At 52.1% G+C, this 27300-nt stretch overlaps 1 protein-coding gene across 2 annotated transcripts; it reads right to left on the bottom strand.

Annotated features, from left to right (window-relative positions):
- Positions 1-506: 506 nt before the first annotated feature.
- On the bottom strand, positions 507-27206 carry PTPA (protein phosphatase 2 phosphatase activator). Of its 2 annotated transcripts, none has more exons than XM_008491441.2 (10): positions 27027-27206; positions 24638-24738; positions 23230-23316; positions 17916-18041; positions 17620-17737; positions 16044-16143; positions 14763-14887; positions 14171-14271; positions 9393-9500; positions 507-4996 (listed from the first exon to the last, which is right to left on the bottom strand). In XM_008491441.2, the coding sequence occupies exons 1-10, from the start codon at positions 27049-27051 to the stop codon at positions 4922-4924; spliced, it is 966 nt and encodes a 321-aa protein (XP_008489663.1). In that variant the 5' UTR covers positions 27052-27206; the 3' UTR covers positions 507-4921. The 2 variants fall into 2 exon arrangements, with proteins under 2 accessions (XP_008489663.1, XP_030317032.1); XM_030461172.1 differs by having other exon boundaries at positions 27101-27173.
- Between the last annotated feature and the right edge of the window lie 94 nt (positions 27207-27300).

Genomic DNA, 27300 nt, shown 5'->3' with positions numbered 1-27300 from the left:
AGCCACCACCAGGCTGGGGTCCTGCCCAGAGCCCTCACCCCCTCCACACAAATAAAACTCTTCCCACACATAAAACTGGGAGGGATTCATCTCACAACAAGGGGCACTTTGGGTACCTGGACTTGTGCATTCTGCTCAGGTTTCTCTCACCCCAAGGTCTTAGAAACAAAACTGATAAGGAACTCCTCCCCTTTCTCTCCTTCCCCCTTTTCCAGGCTCAGCAAATCTCTGAGTCCATCCTTCACCTGGTTTTACAAAAGGCACTGAGTGTGTGCTCAGGACTTAAACACCTTGCTGCCCACTGGGCCAGAGTCCCACAGCTCCCCACAAAACCCCCTCCCATTTCCATGGGTTTGCCAACACCACGGAGGAGCTCAAATCCTGATGAGGATTTGACACTCCTCATCATAAGTGTCATTCCATGATACTTATTTTCTCTCTTCCAGTTGCAACTGGGGTTTACAAACCATGGGTTTCCAAACATCAACCACGAAGGAGCTCAAATCCTGATGAGGGGTTTCCATGATATTTATTTTCTCTCTTCCAGTTGCAACTGGGAACACGGGGAGTGACCCGTTCCAGTTTTAGTGACAGCTGCATTTACACCCTGTGCAGCCCTTCCCCAGCCCAGGCTTTTTATAGCAAGCAGAAGCACCCACCCCACCCCCTCAAAAGCCTTTCCTAACCTCCAAAGCCTGCTCAGAGCCTTGAGCTCCTCACAACAAAACTATCTCCAAGCTAAAGATGCCCCTCATGGGCTCAGCCCTTGCTGTGTCTGATGTGGAGCCCTTTTCAGGTTGGCTCATCCTAGTTGGAAGTTTGGGACAAATCTTGACAAAATCAGACCAGGGGAAGACATATCCATCCCCCCAGGATGGACACAAGGAGGGTTTGCTCCAATGTCTATGGGAAGAGTGCTCATCCCCCGAAGGGGAAGCAATGCTCAAGGATGAAGACCTTTCCTCTTGGAAACCAGAGCATGAAATAACCCCCAAAAGCCCTGTTCAAGTCTAAATTCTCATCCTTGTTGAAGCAGCAGCGAGATCCTTGTGAGCTTCTCAACTGTAGAAGGTTCCCACCAGCATGCTGGCAGCAGGAGAGCTGAGTTATCCATCAGGAGTTACCATTAGCCAGAAATTCCACCTTCTCCCCCCCCATTTCTGCCTTTTTCTCCCTCTCAGAAGTCAACACCACTGCAGGGACCCAGTGTGGCACCCAGGGCTCTTGGGTTGGAACCCCAGTTCCTTGGGGCATGAACTCCATCTTCGTTTTGGCAGCTGCCAGCTCAGATTTTGGTGCTTCCCAAACACTGGTCCTGCAGTGGGGATTTTGTTTATTTAATAGCAGGAACCCAGCTCTACGTAATGGAACTGAGCTGCACACCAGGGACAACTTAACCCAGCAACAATAGCATGAAACACTTCTATTTTTTTATTCTTTTTACTACTATCACTGCATGAAGCTGCTTCTCTTAACTCTTACTTCATTTGTTCCTGGCTGCCAGAAGGATCATTTATAAAAGAGGGGTGCAAAGAAAGAGATGGGGGAAGGTTGTCAGTGGTTTGCCCCGTGCAAAGGAAAAACCTGTAAAACAGAAACATGCACAGGCCCACACACTGCAGCCCTGAAGTTCTGAGAAGCCAATTTAGAAAAACTGGCTTGGTCAGTGGGAAGATGCTGAGAAACCCACACTACGTCTGCTTCCCTTCCAAAGGACCAAGTTCCCTTCATCCTCACCAAGGGACACGGGTTCCAGATGGATTCAAAGACAACACCTGAGCTCCAGGATGACATTGCTGCTCATCCATCCATCCCTCCTCACTGCTCCCACTTTTAGCAACATGCAGCCAGTTGGCCTGTGTTGACAGAGAAGATCTAACCCAGTGACAAGCACACTGGTGTTTGCTGAGCACATCTACACCAGCTCCAAGCACCCGTGAGAGGGTCCAGGTCTAATTTTCTGTCTAAATCCCACAAAGCTGCTGAGTTAAACTGATGCTGGAGGTCCTGGGTCGGTCTCTACACCAGGACAGGAAAAACATCTGAAGAAAAAGAGAGTTTCGTTTTCACCTGCCACAGAAACAAGGTAGGGGGGTTCAAGAGGTGTTTGCTGACCTGGGAGCAAAGCTTCATCCATCACCCACCTGCCACATCCAAGCTGGGAGAGAGAGAGAGAGAGGGGTGCACATAGCAAAAAGGTGAAATAAATAAATGAAACACAGTGTGTGGGACAGAAAGACACCTGGGAAGGATACAGACAGCCTGGGGATGCTTGCTTCATGCAAGTCAACTTTGGTGCAAGCAAGAGAACAACCACTGACACACAAAGTGCCTCCACAAAGCCTCTTCCCATAGCAAAGGCTCCAGCCTGTCAGCCTTCCCAGCTCTGCTCCCAAAGTGGGAACAAACCCCCAGCCCAAGAGAGACCAACAGAGTCAGCAGTGAAAAACACAGAGACTTTAATTAAAACCACAACACGAGAGGAGTGGGAGAGTGCTGCTTCAGAGATGGAGCAGCCCTGGGGGTTGCTGAGTGTGTGGATCCCCCCAGGAGAAGAGCAGAGCCCCAAGAACCAGTGACGGGCATTGCAGGGAGGCAGAGGAAGGCAAAGAGCTGACTGCCATGCAACAGGGGCACAATCCCAATTGAGCTGATAACAATTCTCCAACAAGAATTAATTAGCTGCTTGAAGTCCAAAAATTCCTAGCAGAAGAGATGTGCAGACTCAGGCAAGCAAAAAACAAGAGCTCCAGGTGAGCCTCCTCCAACCTCCTCAGCAGGTCCCAAGCCCAGGGACTGCAGGGGAAGGAAGCACATTCCCACATTCCCACTCTTTTTTAGTGCTGGACATTCTTGGTGTCCCTCCCATGCATGGATGTCAACATTTCCACCCATCCTTTTGCATGGAAACCCCCTAAGATGAGCAGGAGAGATGTGCTCCCAACCTTTGGGCAGCTTTGGGAAACCAGAGGCTTTAGAGCTCAGCCATTGCCAGCCACATGCTGCAGAGCCACTTGAAGCATGGTGACACTTGCCAGAAGCCACACAGCAACATGAGGGAATTCTGGTGGAGATGTCTGGAGTCTCCACTCCAGGCACTGACTGCTCCCAGCACCACTCCAGGAGCAGACCCTTTGGAAAGCCAAGTCAAGACACATGTCCCATTTAGGAGTAAATCAAGACTTAACCTCACTCTTCCATTTTCATTAAAAATGCAAGTTTATAGAGTTGTTTCAGGCAGGTCCAAGGATCCTTGCCCCCCACCCAGAGCCAAGCCAGCAGCAGCCAGGACATTAGCAGCAGGAGGAAGCTCTGCTTCAGCTCTGTGGACACCTGCATTTCACTGCCTCTTCATTTAAGACTCTTTTCTCAACTCTCCCTCCCCTGAGTGACTGCAAGAACCTTTACAGGAGGGAGCAAGCCTGGCAAAAAGAAAATTGTGAAAAAAAAAAAAAAGATTCACAGGCAGGATTGGTTTTCTTCTGTCCCCAACAATAAAACAGTGCACCAGCAAAAGGATTCCTGCTGCCCCAACCCCAGCAAACACCAGCCCAGAGCCCTGTCCCCCACACACAGCCTGGGAACACCTTGGGAACCCCAAGAAAAAACATCTCCTCTCCAGCTGCAAAGTTGTGGACCACTTTGGTGAAGACCTTGTGGGCATGACAGCTCCTCTCAAACCCAGCCCCAGCTGCTCCTGTCCTCCTGGTGATGCTGCTGTGTCCCTGTTCATTCACCTGCCCTTGAGATGCTGCTGCTGGTGGCACTGGAAGAGTGGTCCCTCTGCCCAAGGTCCAGCACAGCAATTTCAGCAGGGAATAACAAAAGGAAAGAGCTTTCTGCAGGTATAAACCACTGCCCTGGGCTATTTAGGTTTTTTCTTTCCAGCACAAGTCTATAAAAGCATGTAAAGCTGCATGCTTGCTCCCCCAGCCCCCATGCTGCCTTTGCTCCAGGGATGCCTCCCCAGGAACATACATTTTTCTGGGGAAATCCCTTTGCTGTGGGGCTCTCACTACAATTTACAACCAAGCAGTAGCAACCACAGTCACCTTGTGCCACTGAGGCCAGCCCAGCCCCGGGGCAGCAAAGCACAGAGGAGGAAACGGGGAGCACAGAGGAGAGGTTGGACCCAGAGATGAACATGTGCCAACACATGAGGTTTTGTGCCCGTTAAGAGGGAGCCTGAGCAGGCACTGCTCAAGCAGTGTCTTTGCATAGCTGTTCCCACAGAGCTGGGTCCCTCCAAGGACCTTGTCTCCAGCTCCAGAGCCAGCTCAGACCCCCACAGCCCAGGAGATTCCCTAGAGAAGAGGCAGTAGCGGGAAAGGAAGACCCAGGGAACTCTGAAGAAGAGTGGAGGGAGCTTTCCTTACCCAGAAAAAGGGAGACATGGCACCCCAGCAACCCACAGACCTTCCCTACAATTTCCTTTTCCCACTTCAGACCTCCCTGTGCAAGCAGAGGTGGCTGCCTATGGACACGTGCAGGCTCACACCTCACCCCCCCCAGTGGTTTCCCAAACCAAACCAGCAAGAGGAAACTTCAATGACATTGATAAAGGGGAAATCACAGTTACCACTGCCCAACACATACACACGTGCCTTCCTTCCACACCCCCTTCCTCCCAGGGAAGGGAAGCAGAGCTGTACATGGCCATGGTGCTGCCCGGGGACACAGCAGAGCAGAGCAGCACAGCCCTGGCCCGGGTGCTGGCAGGACATCCCCGTGCTGGGGACGTGCAGGAGGAGCCACTCCAGGTCCCATCTCCCGTGCAAGGCCAGCGAGTGCTTTGGATCCGTGGTTGCTGATGAGGATGTGCAGGAATGAAGGGACAAGGGGATGAGGAGGGGGAGAGGGAGGAGGAGGAAGAACACTGAGCGCTTCGCTTCTGCTCGCGTCGACTCCTCCTGCGGCCTCCTTAGGATGTCACAGGCTGGATGGGGAGCAGGCTGCCAAACTTAAAGTGCTGGATCACAGGAAACTTCTCCAGGCACTGCAGGAGGGAAGATAAAGAGGGGTGAATTCAGGAGACGTTTCCACCTTACGCAGGCAGCCAGAGCTACATCCTGCCCCGGGGTCAGTGGGCAGAGAGCTTGGGGCCGCTCGGCTCTGCTGCAGGGAGAAGGATCAGTCCCATGTCACCCCCCACCATGTTCCTGTCAGGTTCCTCAGCACAGGAACACTTCATGACCTCATCCCCTTCCTTTTAGCAGAGGTTTTTTCTTGCTGAAATCCAGGCCTGAAGCCTGAGAAGAGCCACATCTATGTCAGCAGCTTTTTCTCCTCCCCACCTCTCATTGCTTGAGCTGATCTCTTTGAAGGGTTTCACCCCACAAACCCTTTGAGAGCTGCAGAAACTCCCTAGGGAAGAGACTCTTCCTCCCCAGGATGGTGCCCACACCCCAGGCACCATCCTGCAGCCAGAAGGAGCTGCCCAAAACTGCATTCTGGATTCTCAGGTCTTTTGATAGAGAAGCAGCCATAGTTTAGGACACGATCCTGTTCCCAACAACTCCTTGGCCCTGGGAAGGGCAGAGAGCAGAGACCCCAGATCAGTCACACGTGTCAACACCAGGTACAGCAGCAGCTGTGCACCAGCCCAGCTACGCCAACATCATCCACATCACCTGTGATTGTGCTAAACAAGGGCTGCAGATCACCTCGTGGTGCTGCAACAGGGCACCATCCACCAGGGTGGCAGCGAGATGGTGGCCACCTCGTTGCTGCAGGGACAACTCAACTGCTTGAAAGGACACTGGAGCCAAAGCAAGTTTGGAGGAGGTGCAAGTTCAGGACAGTTCCATCTGCTCCTGGGGAGTAAGAGCCAGCAGAAAGCCATGAACCTCCAGGGCAAGGCAGGAAGGAGAAAAGAAGAACTCCTGTGACCAGCAGGACACATCACTTTCAAACCTTCCTCCTGCGTGGGATGCTCGGAGCTGCCATCTCCCAGCACAACCACTCAGACAAACCCTCAGAGGAAGCAGTGCTGGAGAGCAGTGATGTGAGGGTGGAACTCAGAAAATGAATACTGGGGATGTTGACAGCTAGAAATGTCAGCCCAACCAGCTCCAAGACAGCCATGGAAGATCAGATGAGTTTGGGCTCCAGAGATAAGACTTTACCAGCAGTGGGAAGAATGGGCATCAATTCCACTTAACACCTCACCAGCCCAACCAGAGACAAGAGGAGAAACTTTTCCTCCTCTATCCAGCAGCATTAGCACAAATTTACTGGATTATCAAGAGGTACCAAGAGACAGGAATCTCCTTGCAATGCTTGTGGGTAAAACTTGGCCAGCACGAGCTCAGTGGAGGAGGGGACAGGTTTATTCTTGCCATCATCTTGATCACATCGCAGGTGTGCTCAGGACTGAACCAGGGAGCAGAAAGATGCATCAGGTCCAACCTTTAAAGATGGACCTAGGACTAGATTAGTTACAATGGAAAGTATCTCCTGACTGACTGCAGCAGAGAAGGAAAGGTCAGGAGACTCAAAAGCAGGCTCAGGGGAAAAACATCAAGGCTGCAGCTTTAACCACACTCTATTCTGTTAACTTCTTCATTTGCTTTTGATGGAGAGAATTAGAAAAGCCCTTGCACTTGCAAGCTAACACATCTCCACCCATTATATTTATATTATAAGTAGGCACATTTAAGACTTCATAAACACACATTGTCTTCAGTCTGCTGCCCATCCACAGACCCTGCAGCAAGCACACTGGGTCTGGAGTGTCTGATCCAGACTCAAGCTCCCAGCCACACACCCACCCACCTCAGCTCTCTGCTGGCTGTTGAAAGTCACCCCAGAGAGAAGACAGAGCAGAGACAAAGCATCCAGAGTGGTTTTTAAATGCAGGAGGTCTGGGGACTGCTCTGCTTCTGCCAAGTGAGAGCAGGTTGAGAGTGAGGATTTGATTTTTCCTGGGCTGCTTCTAACCAGTGACCCCTTGGCTCTGCTGCTGCCTCCACTCAAAGTCTGATCAGCCCCAAGCACTTCTCAAGCCTCCCCAGATGTGTTAAGGAGCTGGAGCCTCCACCTGAGTGTCTGATTTCACCTGATCTAAGAGCAAGGGGTGATCAGAGGGGCAGGGAGGAGGGAGGGGAGAAAAAGAAAAAAGGAAATCTTGCACCTTGCACAGACAGACAGTAAGCAACACCACAAGCCCAAAACTTCCCTCTCTTCAGCACCACATGCCCTGAGCTCTGCCCCAGAAGCTGCCTGTCTGAGCTGGATGAAGTCCCTGTCTGTTGGCTCATTTATCTTCTGCTAAAGCTGGCAGTGGATAATTGGAGAAAGATCAGAAGGGTGAAGGCAACATAACTGGGAACACAGCAGAAACTTGCTCCAGGAGCCAGCCAGCTGCATGGCCAAGCAATCACACCATAACTGAACACTCTGTCCAGCCACACTGCCATGTCCAGGCTCCTCTCCTCACCAGGAACCAGCTGAGCCAGCAGTGAGCTGGGACTTCCCAGAGCAGACATAAAGAACAAGAGAAGACTCCTCAGTAGGAGTCCTCCCTCTCCTCTGCTCATCCAGGTGAACCCAGGCTCCATGCAGTGCCAGAAGACATTTGCTGCATGAGGACCATGTGTTCAGGAATAGCACTTTAAGATCTACAAATTTTTTTTTTTTTTGAGAAAAAAAACCCCTAAATTTAAAGTGCTTTGGTTGACTCAGTGTTTTCTACACCTTAGCCTAAATTTGTGTTGTTATTCTTCCTAGCAGCTTTTGCTTTCTCCCCTTTTCTCTCCTTCTGGATATTTCTAGAAACTGAACAGTACTGGATCTGACATTTCCACAGAATGTCATCTGCTATTCATAATAGACTGCAGCCTCCAGAAATGTCCATATCTTGGGTTCACCTAAGAAGAGCCTGAGAATCTCCAACTTTCTCGAGGTCCCCAGCAGGCCAGGCAGCTTGTCCAGCACATGGTGGCCCCATGCAGTGGACATGCAGGTTGCACCCTGGGCACATCACTGCCAAGCTTCGTGGTGCATGAGGTAGGGGTAACCCCACAGCACATGTGAGGCACCAGGTGGGAGAACCCAAACCCTGAGGGGTACTTGAGGTGCCAGGGGAGTATCCAAATAGCGTGGGAAGGACCTGATCCTAAGAATGTTCTTAAGATCTTCTCCAACCTCAAGGATATTATGAAAGCAAGAACCAAGGCAGGGCTGTTGAGGCAGCAGCAAACTGTGCTCAGGCTGTAGGTTTTAGAGGACTCGTGTTGCACTTCAACAGTGCTCCCAGCACCAGGGTTTTCCCTCCAGCCCCCCCCAGCCCTCATACCAGAGCCTCCAGCTCAGGTTTTCCCACATCTCCAGCCCCCCCGTGAGTGAGGGGCAGTCCTGGGGGGGGGGCAGCTACCCCCCAGGAGCAGCCAGTGGAGAGGGGTGGAGGGGTGATCAACCCCCAGCTCTGCTCCTCCGGAGGAAAACTGAGCTGGGGGTAGAAGGAGCCAGCGGGCCTGGGAGTGACACCTCACAGATTAGAGAGGTATGTGGCCTGGAACCTAAACACAGGATGTGCAGTGCAGAGGAAGGGCTGGGGGAGGGAGCACAGAGCTCGGCACAGTTAACCCTTTGTGCACTGAGTCTTGAGTGCAAGAGGAGCATGGCTGACTGGGGCAGAGACCCAGGATGGGATTTACTCCTCCAAGCATCCCCAGGTGCATTCAGGGAGCTGTGCCATCCCTGCTCTGCCATCCCTGCTCCTCCCAGGGTGACTCCCAGCAGGGTCCCATCCTTCCCAGCAAGAGATGCTGCCTGTCAGCAGTTCCCTCTGGAGACCCAGTTCCTGTCCTGCTTCCTCAAGCTCAGGGTTAGTTCAAGCAGGAAGGAGAGATAAGGGAGAGCCAAAACTGCCTGGTTCCCTGGGTCAGGGTTCACCAGGAAAACCTTCTGGGGCAGTGCCAGCAGAGCCAGGAGGGGGTGGAGGTTTGCCAAGCCCAGGGGGTAGCTGTGGCCTCACTGGTCCAGCACAAGGCATGTGCTGGGAGATGGGAAGTGTTCAGCCTGTTCTGGGGCTCTTGAAAAATGAGATGAAAATATAACCCATGTAAAATGATAACACAGGCACCAGAAGGACAAGCAGGTGAGGACATTAGCCCTAATTTGGAGACCTGCAACTTGTACTGTGGGAAGACAAGAAATGGCAAAAGCCACATTTGCAAGGAATGTCTGTTTTGGGGGCAAACACTGGGCAGACTTTTAGCCAGCAGCACCCAAACTGCCAAGGACTCTCAAGCCACAATCAGCACTGAGGAGCAACCAGCTGTGACGAGGCCCCCACACCAAGGAGCTGCAGAAGAGAAGAGCTGACCCACAGCAAAGTGGGAGGGAGGAGGCACGTGGCCAAGCAACCTCCCCCTGCCCACGGGGCTCACCTCTGCCTTGTACATCCGGATGAGGCCCTGGTTGACCTTGGACCAGGAGGGCACAGCACTGATGTTCCAGAGCTGATTGGAGTGCTCAGCAAAGGGACCTGTCTTCATCTGCAAGAGACCCAGGAGCAGGGCTGAGGGAGCTGGGCCAGCCAGGAAGCTCATGCACCAGCAGTGACTCACGCTCACACTCTCTCCAAGCAAACATTCCCACCAAGCCCTGTGACCCACGCAGCAGCCACCTCACTGTGCTTTCCCTTCCTCCCTCCCTCCACTGTGGCCACATGACACGAAACTGTGGCAATCATATTCCCCCTCAGCCCCTTTCCCTGATAAATCCAAACCTTTTCCTATCACGCTTCCCTCATCAGACCTCCCCCTGCACACCTCTCTTTCCAATGGCTGCATTAAAAAAGCCCCACACAGATCCCCTTCTCCCTCCAAGCAGACCTTGGCTCAACACTGTTCCTGTTCTACCCAGAAACCTCCCAGTGCAGCACTGTTGGGCTTTCCAAGAAAATTACTCATTCCCCATTCAGATCAACAACAAACAGTGACAGTGACAACCCCTGAGCAGAGGGCAGCACGGGTTGGCAGCAGCTCTGGTGTCTACAGCCCACTCCACACCTGCCTCTGGGGGAGTGGGGATCCAGGGGAAGGGAAATGCTCCAGCCCTGCTCCCCACACCAGCTCCAGAGCTGTGAGTTCTGAGCTTGCAGCAGACTCTTTATGGTTTTTTTTGTTGTTGTTGTTTTTTTACACTCCAGTGTTCCTCCTCCCAGGGTGAGGGGTTCGGAGGAGGGAGGAGAAGTGGGAAGCTGCAATCAGGGACAGTTGCATGTTGATTCCCTGGGTAGTTGCCTCCTCTTCTCCTCCATGAACAAAAACAGACCCTCGGGGAGAGAAAGAAATACAACAGAGCCACTCTGACTGAGCAAAGTTCCCATGACATCAGAAACCACAAGGCCGAAGCTCACGCTAAGGAGGAGCGTGGGGAGAGAGGAATCTCTTGGACTCCTCAACTTGGGGCTTGAACAACTAACCCCTTCCCTCCAGGCACGCACAGGCCTGGAGCCAGGGTGGGAAAAGAGCCTCCAAAACCACCTCTCTGCCTAGTATAAAAGCAAGCAAGGCTGATCAATCTGCTTTGGGAAACTGCTGCTGCCCTTCTGCAGGGTCTGCGTAGCACCAGCCTGCAGCAAAGAAAGGAAGAGGAGAAAGTGGGGATGGGGGAGAACCCAAAATCCCCACTGCTTGGAGGACAATGAGTTTCCAACCCTGGGGCTGGAGCACCAGGAGGAGTGGGTCTGCAGTTCTGCCTGCTGCGGGGAGAGCTCAGCCACATCCCCACGGAGATCCTGAGGAGCTGGGGGGGTGACAGATGAGCAGCTCATCTCCAAGCTCTCCTGGCAGATCCAAGATGAACCCCACAGACACAGACAGCACGAGGTTACCCAGCTGGGCTGGAGGGTTATAAAGAGCAAGGAACCAGCCCCAGCGGGCACCCCAGTGCCAGGCAGCTCCTTCAAAGCATCCCCTTCCACACAGAGGATTTGTCTGCCTCTGTTTCAACAACCAAACCTCCCTCCAGCATGGCAGGGGCACAGCTTCCATCAGCCACTCTGCAGCTCCCCCTTCCCAAGCTGGAGCCAGCGTGATGGAGAGCATGGGGAGGAGGTGAGCAGCCCCACAGCTGGGGTGCCTCGAGAGGGATGGCTGGGCCAGAGCTCCAGACTGGAGAGAGAAAAATTACAGGAGTGTGAGGGAGAGGGGGAAAGAGAAGGAAAAAACCACAAAACAAATAAAAAAAACCCTTAAAAATGGAAAACAAACCAAAAAAACCCAACAAAAAAAACCCAACACCAAAACAAAAAAGCCTCCATCTCCTCCTAGCCACAAAGGGTGAGGAGGGAGAGTCGTGGGGGGGGGGAAGAGCAGCAGCGAGCTCGCTGCAGTCCCGCAGTGACCCCAGGGGAAGGCAGTGAGTCAGAGCAGCCATATTGAGCAGGAAATTACTCACAGACGCGGCGTTCCTGCCTCTCGGTTCCCAAGAGAATCGGCCTTTTGTAAATGGTTCCTCTGTCAGTGCCGGGGGGAGGGGGACGGCTGAGGCCGTGCTTTCCTGTCAGCTCCTTCCCTTCCAGCAGAAACCCGAGCCCTCCCTTCCCAAACCTCCAAATTTAGAAGCCAGATTGAAGCTGAAAATTCCTGCTTGCCTGCACTGGGCCCTGGGAGAAGCACCTGGGGGATCGTAGGGATCCACACCAAGAACTGGGGAGCACTCAGCACCCCTCCTGTTCACAGACCCACACAGCTCTGCCCTCCACACCCCCAGGCACAGCAGCCAAACCTCATCCTCATCCTCCCAAGCCCTCCTCATCCTCATCCCCATCCCCATCCTCTCAAACCGTCCTCATCCTCATCAATATCCTCATCCTCATCCCCATCCTCCCAAACCCCCATCCTCATCCCCAGCCTCCCAAACCCTCATCCCCATCCCCATCCCCATCCTCCCAAACCCTCCTCATCCCCATCCCCATCCTCCCAAACCCTCCTCATCCTCATCCCCATCCTCATTCCCATCCCCATCTCCCAAACCCTCCTCATCCCATCCTCATCCCCATCCTCATCCCCATCCTCACACCCCCTGCAGCACACTCTGGCAGGCAAGGTGGCAGCAAGGGGACAGTTCCAAAGTCCCATCCATCTCCATAAAGCTCACCCTCTTCCAGAACCTCACATCCAGGTCCCAAATAACCCCACGGATTGTCCCAGCTCCCTGCCATGCCCCATGCAGGGGGGTGGGTGCTGTAAGGAGGGTGCCTCAGTGGGTTCATCACCTCCCTGCTGCTTCTCAGAGCCCGAGTTTTAAAGACAGAGGTGGCAAACACCACAACACCCTCCTGAAATGTCACCCAGAGGCTGAGAAAAGAGAATATTCTTTTGGCTGAAAGGAAACAACCTCCTCTGGCTGTAGCTTGCTGAAACAAAACCTGCTCTTGTGTCAAGAAGACTTTCCAGAGCCATGATGGGAACTGTGGTGGTGTTTGGTGGGTGTTCCACACCTTTAGGAGAGGCTGTTTCCCTCTGACAAGCTCAGAAGAAAAGAATATCGTTCATTTATTCAAGTCTTTTAATCACTTCTGCCTTCCCCCTTGCTATTTTGTTGTGTTGTTGATTTTGGAGAGAAAGCCTTTTGGAGGCACTGGAGGCTGCCCCAGCCCCCCCTGGTGGCTATGCCAGCCCTGCCAGAACTCGGGAGAGGAAAAAAAAAAAAAATATGAAATCTTAAAAGCAAAAATCTTCATAAACCAGAAACAGCGTTTGCACAAAGATGGATTGAAAACCCCTGCACCTGACAAGCCAGGCTGCTGCCAGCCCTCAGGGGCTGACGCCAGGAGGGCTCCTTGCCACCAGGTGGCACTGAGGAACTCGGCAGAAACCCCGAATTCCATGAGCCTCAACAAATGTGCAGGGAAAGAAGTGAAATCACTTATTTTAAAAGCCTATTAAAAAGATGGCTTTCTGCAGGGAAAAGCAGAGCCACCTGAAGCAGCAGCAGGGTGCTGTGCATTTTGAAACTTTACCTGTTATCTGTGCACTGCAGAATTTTCTACACGAGTCCAGAGATCTAAGTTCTTATGCTCTCAAGAGGCTCGTGCACTGACGTAGCACAGAGGCACAAATTGAAATCAGTCTTGGAGCATCCTGGCTCCTGCTTTCCTACCCTCATCTTGATCTCTTCTGCCAGCACCTCTTTACTACCTGTGACATGATTTATCTCCTCATTAAGGGTTAAACCCCGTGAGGTGCTACCTACCAACAAACCCTACTACGTTGAGCAGGACTTGGCAGAGCACCTCCTGGGGTTTGGGCCAAAGGTTGCTATGAAAATCCCCCACATGGAAGGTTAAATTCATATTCTGTAACCTCAGTTCTCATCTAATCACAAGATGAGAGAGGAGACTGGGGGGCAAGAAGCAAACAGAACTGTGCTCTGTCCTTCAAAATTAATCCCATCAGCTCTCTCCTGCCAGAGACAAGAAATCCCTCAACACAACAGAGCACGTGGCTTTTGCTCTCCTTGCCCAGACCATGGAGCACAGGGGACAGCAGAAACACAGCCAGGTCACCTCCTGCAGCTGAGAGTAAAAAGCCAGGAGCTCCCTCCCTGAGAAACACTGCCCAAACATCCCCAGTCCCTCACCCAAGGGTTCTCCACACCCTGAGCAGAAACATGGCCCTGACAGAGCTGTCAGTGGGTAAGGGTAAACCTCAACACCACCTCTGCTCTAGATTCTTTGGAATTAAGGCACACTTAAAGGGCAACTCTTTTGGTAGAATCTGGAGCAGACCAAGCTGCACAGAGGTTTGGGAGCTTGCCTTAAGCAAGGGGAGGCCCAGGGACTGCAAGGGAGCACCCAAGGGCTGGAGGGAAGGGAGGTTATCTTGGCAAGCCCAGCAGTTCTGCAGCTCCTACTTCATCTTCCACCAGTTTTCTGCATACAAGTTCCCACTGACTGATCCAAGTGTTGATCCCAGGTTATATGTTTGCTCTTGTTACAGCTGCCTTCAACTGCAATCCACACCCCATCCAGCTTAATCAGACTTTCCCCTCAACATCCCTGTCTTAACTAAATCAAGGAGAGCATCTCAGACATGCACCAATGGTTCATCCACGCAGTTCCATGAAAGCAAAAAAGGAAGAGCAAAACCACAGACAGAGCCAAGTGTCTAATCCCAAGATAACTTCCCAGTGGCACAAACCTCCTGCTCCTCACCTCTGTAATGAAGAGGATGCACTCCAGGAACATGAAGTCCTTGTGGTTTTCATTTACCACCTTCTCATCAACAAAGTGTCGAGGCTCCAGATTTGGATGGTCTAAAAGGAGTAAGAGACAACAGGAAGTAACTTGTATGGCACCCCCATTCTGAGAGCAAGTTAAACCAGGCCTTGTCCTGCCCCTCTTCCAGAAGAAACACAATCCTCTCCTCAGAGCTCCTCAAAAGGCAGCCTAGAGCTGCTCCTTTCCATCTCATCTCCCACTCCAGTGCCTCAGCAGTGAACACACCTGGTAAACTCCCTGCAGCAAAAAATGTGTTTTTCTACCAAGACTCTCCTAAAAATCTTCCAGTCATTGCAATGAAGATAGATGTAGTGTACAAGGAAGCCTCCCACCTCCCAACCTGAGCAACTAACTTCATTTGGAGAGAAAAAGAAAAAAATCCAAGCCCCAAGCAAACTCTTCTGCTGGAATACACACAAATTTGACATATTTGAATATAAAAGTCAGTCCCAAGCCCCATCATCTTTACAACCTAGACAGACAGAGCAGGAGGCAGGCTGGGACTAGAGAAAATTTTTATTAGTACCTATCAGCTGGGAACTGCCCCATATGAAAGGCAGGAATTGGAAGTCATCCAAGCCCCACACGCCCTGGCTGCCAGCAGGTTCCATCCTGTAGGTCTTCTGAAGTTTTCTCATCACTTCCAGGTACCTGAGACCAAAGAGAGAAGGAAGGATTCAGACAAGGCCTTTTCCTGCCTCCCTTCATTGACTTACATGAGGACAAGAACAACCAGTCTGGAGAAGGACAAAACTTTATCACTTGCAAGCAGGGCTTCCACAGACCTCACAGTGCAGAAAATGTATTTTCAGCTCCTTTGCCACAGCAAGGTGCCTGATGGTGCACAGAGCAGCACATACCAGGATCTTTAAAATATTGGAGGTTTTTTTACACCAAATTTACTAACAAGTTAAGGGGCAGGGGTTTATTGCACCTGCAGTGTCTTATGCTGGTGCAGAGCTTTCCCCAGCCCTATTGCTAGAAAACACTGACACTTCACTCTCCTTTTACAACTTCTAAAAGAGCTCAGAAAGCTTTCTACCTTACTGCAATTGCTACTTCCACTTTTCAGGTGGAAAATTAAAGCTGGGAGTACTACTGGGGGAAATGGTTTCCATGTCACCAAACAGTGATACAACTGGGATTAGATCTCTGGGCTCTAAACACCCATTCCATCAGTTTCATCACTACCAACTCAACTTCCTGGGCTGGAAACACATCCAGAGAAGCAGTGGAGACCTGCCAGTTTCACAGATTTATTTTTTTTTAATGGCTGAAGAGATGTTAGATCCTCTGATCAGACATTCCTGTCTATCACAAAGCACAGAGCTTCACCCACACACCTCTGTAGAGCTCAGGAACTTGTGCTCAACTAAAGTAACTTCCCAGAAAGCCACTCAGCCTCTAACAGAGGAGGTGCTGTTGCTTCTTTTGGAGATATTTATAATGGTTCACCCTACAGTTCATTAAAAAGTGCATCTGCTTTTGAATTTTTCCTGACTTTGTCTTCAGTTTTCCCATTGTACTCTTTTCTCCTAGGCCAGCAAGCCCTTCAGCACCCACCTTATCTCATTACACATTTTCATGGGAAGCCCTGGATTTGCCCAGCTCCCAGGAGGAAGGCTCTGCTGACCATTCCTCCCTCCCAAAAACATGGGGTTGAGAGGAAGAAAAGGGGCAGAATCAGCCCAGACTAGAGGAGGAGTCTGGGGTACAGAGCAGGCAGGAACATCTCACACACCTCAGACAGTTTGAAGGGGACACAAACAGCCCAGTGCTTCCCAACCTTCTCCTTCCATTACCTCACCTGTTAAATACTTTGAAGACAATTGCCATCTGGTCATCCACTCTGAGCACACCAATTTTACAGAGGCAGCAGAGAAAGGCTGCAAATGCAGCTTCATGCCCTGGAATTAAAAGACAGAAAGAGATTGGTGTCTTTGGTCCCCAACACAACCTTTCTGTGTGCACCAAAATTTCAGAAATAACAGTGGTCACATTCTCTGTGTCAAAAGCCCTGGGACAGCTGTCCTTAAGGTGTTACCTCATCCTATTAATGCCAGGGGCTGGCAATATTTCATCCCCACACAGCACCCACCCAGAGTTATGGCTTCTAGACATTCATAAGGTGATTGTCAACTTAGAGGGGAAAAAAATTATATTATTGAGGAAAAACAGCTCCAACACTGGGCATGCTGGGAGCAAGGACACTTCCCAGGAGCTCAGCACAGCAGGGAAGTGGAACACAGCAGAGCTGTCTGCTTGAGGGATGCAAGAGCCTCACATCTGCAAGTAAACAGATTTTCTCCTGTGTCAGAAGGATGCAGATCCCAGGACACTGCCAGGAACTGTCTGTCACAGAAGGTACTGGGATCTCAGGCTGAGCCTCTTGCAGCTTGGTCCCCCAGCTAAGAGCAAGAAAAAGAAACAACCAGCAAAGCCAGAGCAATGTTTTCCAGGGGAAGAAGGGAGAGTACAAGCTCAGCAGTTCCACACTATGAAGAAATGCAGCTCCCAGTGTAGGAAAAAAGGGCAGCTATGGCCCAGCCACTGGGTGCTGGGACATGGGCCACTGGCTTGGGACACACAGGAGGGGAGGACAGCCGAAATTTTCTTCCCTGAGCCAACAATACCCCAGCCAGTGGGTCCCTTTTCAAAGACAACATCTCCCCCTGGTGCCGGCGAGCCGCAGCTCTCCTGCCAAGCACAGCTCAAGCTCTTCAGCCTTCTACCCACGTCCTCCTCTTCTCCCAGCCCAGCTCCAAAGTCATGTCTCCTTGCATCCTGCTCTCCTGCCTTCAGGAGAGGATGCTCTCCTCAGCACCACCACCAGTCCTCCAGACAGGGGAGCAGAGCATGGAGGTGATTCTGGATTTAAATGAAGACAGTGTAGTTACTCCAAGCTGTAATTAAGTGTTTCCTCAGGTGCAAATTGTTCCTGCCTCCAGATTTCAACACCCCTCTCTAAGCAGTGATGTCACTTCTAGGGAGCACCAGATCTCAAGTCACTTCCCACTGAGCACAAGCATGGTTTCCCCTCTCATTCCAATTCAAGCAATTATATTTAATTCCTCTAAACTGCCTGCTGCAGACCAGCAGGAACAGGACCAGCTCCTCCAGCTTATCCCAGAACAGTTTGCACAGCTTGGCCCACATTTCCTTGAATAAGAGATGAAAAAGGTGTCCCAGCTGCAGCACAGCCCTGCTGCCACCCCAGCACCCACAGAGGTTGACAGGGTCACCCACGTTGGGCAGAGGGGTGAAGAGGCTCCAGAAAGAAGGTATTTGTATCTATCTGGTAGCAACACCACTTTTGAATAAATTAAGCACCAGGCCCTGAAGGGTCAGCAGGCTCTGAGAGAGCCCAGAGTGTCTCCCAGTACCTGTGCCATAGTCGATGCGGGTGGAATTCCCCACGGATTCCTTCAGGTACAGAGCCACCTCTGGGGCAGCATCAGCCAAGTGCTTGGGAATGACTGCTGCCACCAACTTTTCTGCTTCCTGAAAGACACAAAAGAATCCCTCGAGTAGCCACAGATCTGTCACAGGAACAAGAAGTCCCCCTCCTCTGCTCACTGCTGCAGAGTGGGGGTTGCAGTGGCTGCCACACAATGCTGGAGCCACTCTGGCACCCTGGCTGGGAGCTGCATGCAGCCCTGCAGATGAGAGAGGTGCTCACCTGGTCTAGTTTGGCATACCAGGTCCTGAAGGCTTTGTTCCCAAAACGAGAAGGTTGATCCACTGGTGGGGTTTCATCAATCCATCTGTCAAGGGTGTTGAGAAGAGCCACCAGCTTTTCAATGGGCTACAGAGACAAAGATGAGGAGGGGGTCACAGTGACAGAAATCTGAGCAGTTCCTCAGGCTCTGACATCCCTGCCCTGGATTGGAGCCACTGAAGCCCACACCATCCTGCCTAGGGCTGGTGAGTGCAAACTGGGATGTGCCAACCCTCCTCCAAATGCAGAGGAGTGGGGAAAAGTGTCCTTTCCCTCAGAAGATCAGGCCAGCACAGAGCCCAGCCTGAGGCAGGCTCTCCACTCACCCACACACTCTTTCATGTGCTGTAACAGCACTGTGCTCAAAAACCTCTGGGAGAAGAGCTACAGCAAGCTCCTGGCTGGAGGCTGAGCTGGGATGAGAAGCAGGGAAGTGCTACACAATTCAGGGATCTTCAACACCAAACTCAGGCTCTGCATCTCGAGGGTCCTGCATCCCCCCAAGACACAGCACAGCACTGGCTCTATCTCCTCACCAGTGGCTGCTGATGGGATTTCAAGGCCCTTCTCAAGGTCTCTAATCTTTGTCCTGAAGTCTCTTTTAAGAGTCAGGATTAGCAGTGAAGGTGTCAGGGTTTGTACAGCACCCAGTGCAGCTTCAGCCTTCTCACACCAGCCAGACTGCTACAGCAGCTCCATCCCAGAGATACCCACTGCCCGTGGCAAAATAAAACCTCCCCATGGGAAGAGGCAGCCTGGATTGCCCACCAGTGGTCTCATCAGAGCAAGCATGAGAAGCTCCTGTCTCAGAAAAATGTCTCAATACAAAAGCAAAGCTGATGGGCAGACAAATCCAACAGCAAAGCAACAGAGCCATCTTTCTTACACCTAGAGCTGGAAGGAGACAGTGAGAAGCAGGGGTAGGATGTACAAGAGTGGCTGGAGAAGGCCCTGCTGTGGCCATGAAGGAAAAGAAAGGAGGTAAAACAGACAGTAAGGTGTGGTGTCTCAAGCTGTACTGCTAGGAGCAGTGCTGCACACAGCCTCCTCCTTGCCTTGTCCATACAGCTGGGGAATGGCTCAACCTCATGCACCACGAGGCAGCACCTCAGCCAACACTTTGAGCAGCTCCAAAGGGTTTTAAGAGGCTCTGCTGACAACTGGTCAAGCCTGCCAGAGGCTCTGTGATTCTCCTCACCAGACTCCAAGCATCCAGAGAGCTGTGAGGCACCACAGCAGCTGGCCAGGCCCCGGGCAATGGAGGCTCCTCTGTCTCCAGAGGGGATTCCTCCTTCAAGGGGACAAAGAGGACAGCAGAAGCAGTGGATGGTTTGACTTTGCTGGAGGCATCGACCGTGTGAAGCCAGCTGGTCTCCTGGGCTGTGCTTCAATCCTTCATGCTGCCTGCCTGGAGGAGGAGCAAACAGCCGAGCCCAGCAAGTTTCCAGCCCTTGAAGTGTCACTCAAAGAGGGAGGGTGGAGAGGCAGACACAGCAGAGCCAGGCTGCCCCTTATCCCACCCCATGCCCTCTGCTCCCAGGAGCAAAGGTTTCATGGCAGACACAGCCGGGACAGAGGCTTCTCAGGAGCAGAGGACATGGGGGGATCAACCAGAGGGATGAGGCAGGGGAGGGATCCACCTATCCCTCCCCCCAGGACCTTAACACTTGGCCACTGAGCCAGGCCAGAGGCTGGGATAGAGAAAGAGAGCTGAGCACATCAAGAACACACAAAAAACCCCAAGTGGCACTGGACAGAGGGAGTGGGCAGGAGCTCTGGTTGCCCTGGTGAGGCTACAAGCTGGAGCCACTCAGTGCCCTGGGTTCAGATGGGCTGAGGTAGCACAGCCCCCTCTGCTCCACATCCCTGCTGCCCAAAACACTGCAGAAAGCCAAAACACTGCACTGGGCCAGGTTTGGACTCTGTTCTCCTCCTTCCTGGCTATTGCATTTCCCTCCAATTAAGCAACAGCATCGCCAGCACTGGGTTGCAATAAATAATTAAATCGTGCTGGTGATTTATCCACCAGCACCAGCAGCTCATTACCAGCAGCTCCCATATTTCAAACCCTTCTCAGCACTCACTGCTGCCTGGAGAAATGGCTGGCAAGGAACTGGGCTCCTTCCCCCTCCCCAGATCTGCCTTGGGGAGCACAGGAGCCCAACCTCCCCCCTTCCCCACTGGCTTGCTTGGAGGGGATTAAAAAGCCCATCCCTGCTGGACAGGGGGGAGCAGAACCCAGCTGCCAGCTCAGCCAAACCCAATCAATAATTCAAGAGATGCAGCTGGGTTTGGGCTCAAGGCCCTTTGAAAAGGGGGTTACTGAAAGCAGCAGCTCCTCATTGTCCAGCAGAGGAAAACTTGAGCATCCAGGGCTGATCCCAGCTGGGGGGGAGGAAAAGGAGGGGAAGGGCAGAGCTTACAGGAACCAAACCATCAGCACCACTGCAGCCTTGTTTTGCCTGACTGGGTTTTTAAGCTCTATTTTTGCTTTACCTTTCCAGTGATCAAAGCAAGGGCAGCCTTCCCCCTCCTCTCTCCCTCCCTCCCTCCCCCCACCTATCCTGGCTCTTCTCATTGTGCTGATTTTGCATCCCCTTGACCCTGAGTCTGCCACTGGTCCCAAAGGCAAACCCCAGAGCCTCCTACAGAGCAAGGACCTGTCAGCATCTCTCAAGAGCAGGGGCCAGGCAGGCAAAGGTGCTGAGAAGGCAACACAGCAGCCAAAGCTGCCCCTGGGGACCCAGCCTGCCCCTGCGGGCACCTGGGGCCACGTTAGAGGGGAAAGCTGCTAAAATCGGGGCATTTGCTGCTTCCTCCACTCCCCTGCAAGACCCAGAGCAAGCCTCAAGGCCAGGCAGCTTCCCAAAGGACCTTTGAAGGGAAAGTCTCCTCCTCTCGTGGCCCAAATTAACCTCCTCCTTGCTGCACTGCTCCCCCGATCAAAGCCACAGCTTGGAAAAATCTGCTCGGGGCTGCAGCTCCAGGATCCCCAGCTGGAAAACAGTCCCTGCAGGAGGAGGAGGCAGGTCACAGCCTATCAGTCACCACAACCTTGTGCCAGACACCGCCTCTGTGCCAGAACCCTGCACAACAGCTCAGCTATCACTGCTTGTCAGATGCCTCCAGCAAAACCCCAGACAGCTCCATGTAATTTTTCAGGAAGAGCACAGCAAACTCAGCAAAGTCTCAGAAGGGGGCTCAGCCCCCAAAGGATCCAGCTCTCACTCCAGCAGAATTTGGGATCAACACACACTCCTCTGGAAACCATTAAGCTGTCTCTTTTCAAAGCAGAGCAGACTATACTTCTTTTTTTTCTTTTTTTTTTTCTTTTTTTTTTCCTTGCATGGCAAAGCAATACCAGGAAGTCGTGGAGAAGGGAGACACATCCAACAGAAAGGATTCCAGGGGGTCATTTGCCAAAGGAAGGCTGTCCCCAGCATTTGATCAGGGAGGAAGATGGGACAGCACAAAAGCAAATCAGCAGCAGGTACAGCAAAAGAGAAGAAAGCAGAGCAGAGATGCAAGCAGAGGCCACAAGGGGCTGAGCCTTTAAAAGCAGAGATCAGCAGTTTGATCTACAAACGAGCCCCAGCCAACAGGCAACCTCATCAACAAGGAGACCCTGGGGATGCTCTGCCTGTGCCTCCAGTCACAGACTTCTGCTCTCCTCAGTGCCAGGGGAATGGGACATGACCTCTGCCACTCCCCAGGCACTCAGGGTTGTGTCTCCTGTTTGTCACCTGCACTGCCACGGATGAAAAACACTCACTCTGAGAGGGATCTTCTGTGCCAATGCAGCCCTGAAACAGCTTTTCCTAAAGGGGTTGGTGGAAGAGGTTTGTTTAGGGTTTTTTTCCCCTTTTGTTTCCCTACAGCTGCTCTGTGAATGGTTGGAAATGAGGGAGATCACTACAAAGGCAAAACTCAAAGGTGCAACACAACCAGTGGAAAGCAGGAAGAGCATTTGGCAGCAGTTTCTCCTGAACTGAAGGAACAAAAGGTGGACACAAAGCCTGTTAGGGAGGGACTCATTATCCCTGCTCCCCTCCAGTGAACGACAAGCAAGTTTCTCATTTACACACTGGCTCCTAGAAGGGGTGGTTGGCCTCCTTCAAACAGTAATGACTGGATCAAATCATCACTGAGCTGCCTTCCCAAAAATCAAGCTGTAAACACACAGGGCCCAACCTTTTCAGACCATTCCCAGCTTCCTCACACAGCCCTGATAAGTTTGAACAGGAAAAATGAACTGAAGAACCACACCACAGTGCAGAATCAGGGAGTGGGATCCAGCAGGCAGCACAGAAGCAAAGCTGGTGGCCAACACCATGGCAGCACCCAGAGGGACCTCAGGCACAGCTGGGGACAGGCAGTGACACCCCCAAGGATGCTTCCCCTTCCCTCCTGGCTCCCAACCATCCTGCTCTGCCCTGATAAGGTGAACAGGCACTGAAACTGGGTAGAACAGCAGAGAGAGCTGGCAGACAGCCACATCAGGTCCTTCCTGCTAACACCCCGGGAAACGGAGACCCTGCCCCAAGGACTGTGTGCCCCACAGCCCCCCCAGCACCCTGGGGGAAGCAGGTCCCACCAGTGACACTGGCACACAGCTCAGGGACAGCAAGGTGAGGAGATGAGTGCTCTCAGAATTACAGAATCATGAAGGGTGGAAAAGATCTCCTAGATCATCAAGTCCAACCCTCAGCCCAAGTAAACCACGTCCACATCATTTTTGAACTGATGTGTCCAGGGATGGTGACTCCACCACCTGCCCTGGGCAGCCTGTTCCAAGGCCTGACCACACTTATTGAGCAATTTTTCCTAATATCCAATCTAAACTTCCCCTGGCACAACCTGAGGCCATTTCCTCCTATCCTATCACCAGTTATGTGGGAGAAGAGACCAACTTCCCCCTGACTACAGCCTTCTTTCAGGTAGCTGTAGAGAACTACAAGGTCTCCCCTCAGTCTCCTCTTTTTCAGACTAAACAAGGCCAATTCCCTCAGCCACTCATCCTAAGACTCATGTCCAGACCCTTGACTGGACACCATCTTAGCAATGGGGAAGCCCAGGGACAGGCCAAAGGTCCCACAGAAATTCCAGTGGGACAGCAGGAACAGCACAGACATTCCAGCCTTTTGCTTGCAGCCAGGAGGGAATACCACATCTTCAAACCTAGGAAATATTGCCAAAAAAAAACCCACCAACCCAACACTCAAACCAAACCAAAGTCAGAAAAGGAAAACCAAGAGCATCCAAACTCTTCTCCTACCTCTGAAACTTTGTATTCACAGGTCAGCTTCTTGCCCCTGACACCTTCATTCAGGGTGAGGATGAAGCCCATGTAATCTGCATATGCCTGTAAGGACACCCAAGAGCAGAGGGTGTTAGGAAATGCCCATGGTCTGTTGGAAGAGGCAGCATGGCATGGGAACACCCCAGCATGGCATGGGGAGCACCCCAGCATGGCATGGGAGCACCCCAGCACACCCAGGGCACCTTTCCCAACACAAAAAGGGTGCAGGGCTGGCTGAAAGGTTATTGCTATTTTTGGCAGCTGATGATTGCACTAAGAACTCTGCAGCACTGCAAAAATGACAGAGAGGAAAGTTCTAAAAGAGCCTGCACTGCCCTCAAAATCCTTCCCTCAGCTCCCTGCTTCCTGTCAGGTCAAATTCAAACTCCTGGGCTCTGCATTCTCAGCTGTGCCAGGACATTCTGCTTGGTCCTGCTCCTCCCAGACCTGCACTGGTATCTTCCTGCTCTTCCTATCTACTCCCTACTCCTTATCTACTCTTCTCCCATGTTTATGCATGAAGTGGGAAACAGCCCAGGCTTCTCACCACTCTCCTCTTTAAATCTCCTGGGTTTGAAGCATTGTATCCAGTCCAGGCCCACAGCTCTGAGTCTTTCAAAACACTGGATTAGCAGGCTGCCACCCTCTCACTCCTTGGGCACCTCTTGCCCAGAAATCCTGAGGAGTAATCCCTTAAATCCAGGAGACTTAAAGGAAGCAGCACCTAGAGGTTTGCTTCAGACCTGGCTATAACTTCAGCCTCTCTTAAGACATCACAGACACTCATCAAGCCAGAACTTGCTCCTAAGAGGTGGGACAAGTCTGGGTTAACACTCCAATCCCTCCAAGGCAGAGCCTGGAAGAACTTCCCTGTTCCACCAGCTTCATTCTTGCTGTAAATAAAAATTACCCAGGAAACTTTAAGCCCTTTAAGCCCTCTAGAGCCCTTTCCAGCACAGCAGGGTGGGAAGGCTGAGGAGCCAACCCAGCCAGGTGCTATGAGCTCAAGCTGAGTTCAACCAGCACTGGGTAAATCCAGTTTTGATATAATGTGCAGGTTAGATAGGATGAAATATTTACCACCTCCTTGCCTAGACTGTTGAGAGGGAGCAGCAAACATCTGTTAACACCCTTTGTCTCCCTCAACCTCTGGGCTCTCCCTGGCTCACTCCTTGTTGAAGCTGCTGGCTGCCAGACTCCACACCTCACAGCCAAGGCATTTTCCTGCAAGCAGGCAGCAATCCTTCTGCTTTAAAACACAAATCAATTAATTTCCCACTACTTGCCCACACCTGCTTTACCTCATGGCTGTGCCCAGCCCAGGCCTGGCTGCCACTGAAGCAGAACAAACCCTTCCCAGGGCTCCCTAACCCCAGAGCTGTACCTGAGAGCGTTTCCACTTGCCCATGTCAGAAACCACATTTATTTCCTTTTTGGGGATCATGAAGTTCTGTTGGAGGGGAGGAGCCATCTCCTCAGAGGCACCTGGGGGATGTAAAAAAAAAAAAAAAAATAAAAAAGGTAAAATAAAGAGTGTGGAGTAGAAGAAATCCTTTTGTAAAAAAAATGGTGTTAATTTCTCAGGAGACAGAAAACAAACAAAACCAGCTCAGCCTGAGCCATCAGCTCACCACATCCTCCTCACCAAATAATATCCCAAAAATATCCCCTCACTGATATCACAATCCTAAGGACACTGCAAGGCTGCAAGAAGTGGCATCATGTTTGTTTTCACTCCTAAAGAGGCAGCACTGGAGGTGCAGGAACTCAAAAAGCCAGCACCCAGCTGGTTTGTTTATTTCTGTCTGGGGAAGAGAAGCTCCAGGCTGTGCTGAAGCATGAGGCTGAACTGACAAATCAGCTGTGCTGGGGTTTTAGTGTGTTCATCCTGAAGGATTCACCAGAGAGGACAAATCCTGCAAAGGCAGAGCTAGAGCAGTTCAATAGATGGCAGTCCAGAGCTGCAGCCCTCAGGACACAGCTTCTTCCAGGTGGAAACCATGAAAATACTTTCATTTAAAAGGCCTCACAGAGCCCAAGATGGAACATTTAACACAAATACAAGTTGGGGATGCATTAGAGGAGCTCCTTCCCCAGCATCTGATCCCAGGATCCAACCCTCTGTAAGGCTGAGCTTTTCCTCAGGCTCTCCAGAGCTCTGTTCTCACTCAGCAGTCCCCACACTGGGACACTGCAGAGCCAGAAAAACTCCATGGGGTTGGAGATAATGTGGAATGTGTTCCTCTAAGTGCAAGTTTAACAGCAAGAAGTAGAGCAGCAAACCATTATTAAGGAAACCAGGTGGCAGTGTGAATTGGTGGGTTCTGCAGGAGTCACCCAGTTGATCTTCTTAATCCTAGAAAATCTGAAGGCATTTGCTCAGCAACTGCAACCTCAGGCACTGGCTCCCTGACATAAAACACCAAACTCCAGATCCTTAAAATATTATTATAAAATATTATTGTCTGCATTTACATAGAAAATACTACCCAGAAGCACGGGCAGCCTTTCCTGCAGCACTGAGCAGGCAGATCAGGATAAAAAAAAGAATTCAGAGTCAAAGGAAGAACAGAATATGCTACAGACCCCTCACCTCACCTTAGAAACCCATTGAATTATTCTTCCCTTTAAACTCTCCCTCTACAGAACTATTTCATCACCTGCCTGGGGCATTACAGCTTTTGGTTCATCCTTGAGCATAAATTACACTAAAGTTACAGTAAAAGTTACAGTGACACTGCCAGGTAGAAGGATTAGGGGAACAACACATGAGGAATGTGAATAAAAGACACAGGTGTTTCTCTTCTGGTAACTCAGCTCACAGTGAACAGCATCCTAAAAATGGAGCTTTTATTCTAAAATTACCTACACCATGAAACCAATGGAAACTCCAGAGCAGGGGTGCAAAAAGGCAAATACACTGACTTGTCCATTGAGACAGATGATACAAAAAGATCAGAGATGCTGCCAGGGCAGTGTCCTGGACCAAGGGGATCCAAGTGTTAGCCTGCCCTCTGTCTCCTCACAGCACTTGTTTCATCTCTTTGCATTTGTTTCTCAACCCTCACTTCTTCTGATGCACATTTTGTGCATTTCCCCTTGGGAAGGAGACCACGGGGACTCAGGGAAGGAAACACAGCACGTGCTGCAGGGGTTACAAATCCTTTTATAGAAACAAATACATCAGCAAAAGTCCCAAAACAATGATGTGATGGATCCAGGAGCAGAATGGGTTCATCTAACAACGAGAAGCACCTTGGACTTCAGCCTTACTCTCGTGGCTCCCAGCAATGGAGCTTTCACCCCAGCACCCACCACCCTGAGGGGGTGAGGAGAAACAGCACCCCAGAAAATGGGCTACAGGTGAGCCCAAACGGGGAGCCCAAACCCTGCCTGCTCCAAAGCCTAAATCCCTGCAGAGCCGTCCCCTCCTGCTGCGGGGACCCTGCCCTCCCTCCTCTCTCCCGGGGCCGGGCCCGCACCGCACCAGAGGCCCCGCAGGCCTCAGGCCTCAACCCCCCACGGGCCGAGGGTCGGGGGCTCCGGGGCCTCTCCATAACCCCAGCAGAGCCTCTCTCCACCTCACCCCGCCTCAGCCCCGGCCTCTCTGCCACCCCCTCCCCAACGCCTCCCCTCAGCCTGAGCTCCGGCACCCCCGGCCCAGTGACCCCGGTGCTGCCTGAGGCCCAGCGGCCCAACCCCGGCCCTAAGGAACCCTCCAGAGCGCCCAGCGCAGCCCACAGGGCCCCGCAGCCCCCCCGGCCGCCGCTCACCTGTCCTCCGCTCGCTCTCTGCCATCTTCCCGGAGCCCGCAGCCCGGCCACCGCCGCCACCCCTCACCTCTCACCTCCGGACACACCGAAGCCGCCGGCGGCCATCTTGGAGCAGGGCAGTCCGCCCGCCCCCAGGGCTCCTGGCGCTGTCAGGGGGAGGTGTGGCCCCTCCCGGCCACCGTCCTCACCTCGGCTGTGGCTCACGGCCTCCTCTGCCCACACCGGACGCCAGGGCGGCCATGTTTGTGGCGGGCACCGCCGGAGAGTGACCAAG

This window comes from Calypte anna, chromosome 17 (genome assembly GCF_003957555.1).
Source record: "Calypte anna isolate BGI_N300 chromosome 17, bCalAnn1_v1.p, whole genome shotgun sequence".
NCBI lineage: Eukaryota > Metazoa > Chordata > Aves > Apodiformes > Trochilidae > Calypte > Calypte anna.
The sequence above is the reverse complement of the archived record's forward strand: the minus strand, read 5'-3'. Positions and strand labels throughout refer to the sequence as shown.

Excerpts from the sequence above, each read along its gene's own strand:
- PTPA (XM_030461172.1), bottom strand. The coding sequence starts at position 27,131 with ATGGCCGCCGGCGGCTTCGGTGTGTCCGGAG. Across the intron at positions 23,317-24,637 it reads GCAAGTGGAAACGCTCTCAG|GCATATGCAGATTACATGGG; the intron begins GTACAGCTCTGG and ends GTGTCCTTACAG. Across the intron at positions 18,042-23,229 it reads GTGAATACAAAGTTTCAGAG|CCCATTGAAAAGCTGGTGGC; the intron begins GTAGGAGAAGAG and ends TTGTCTCTGTAG.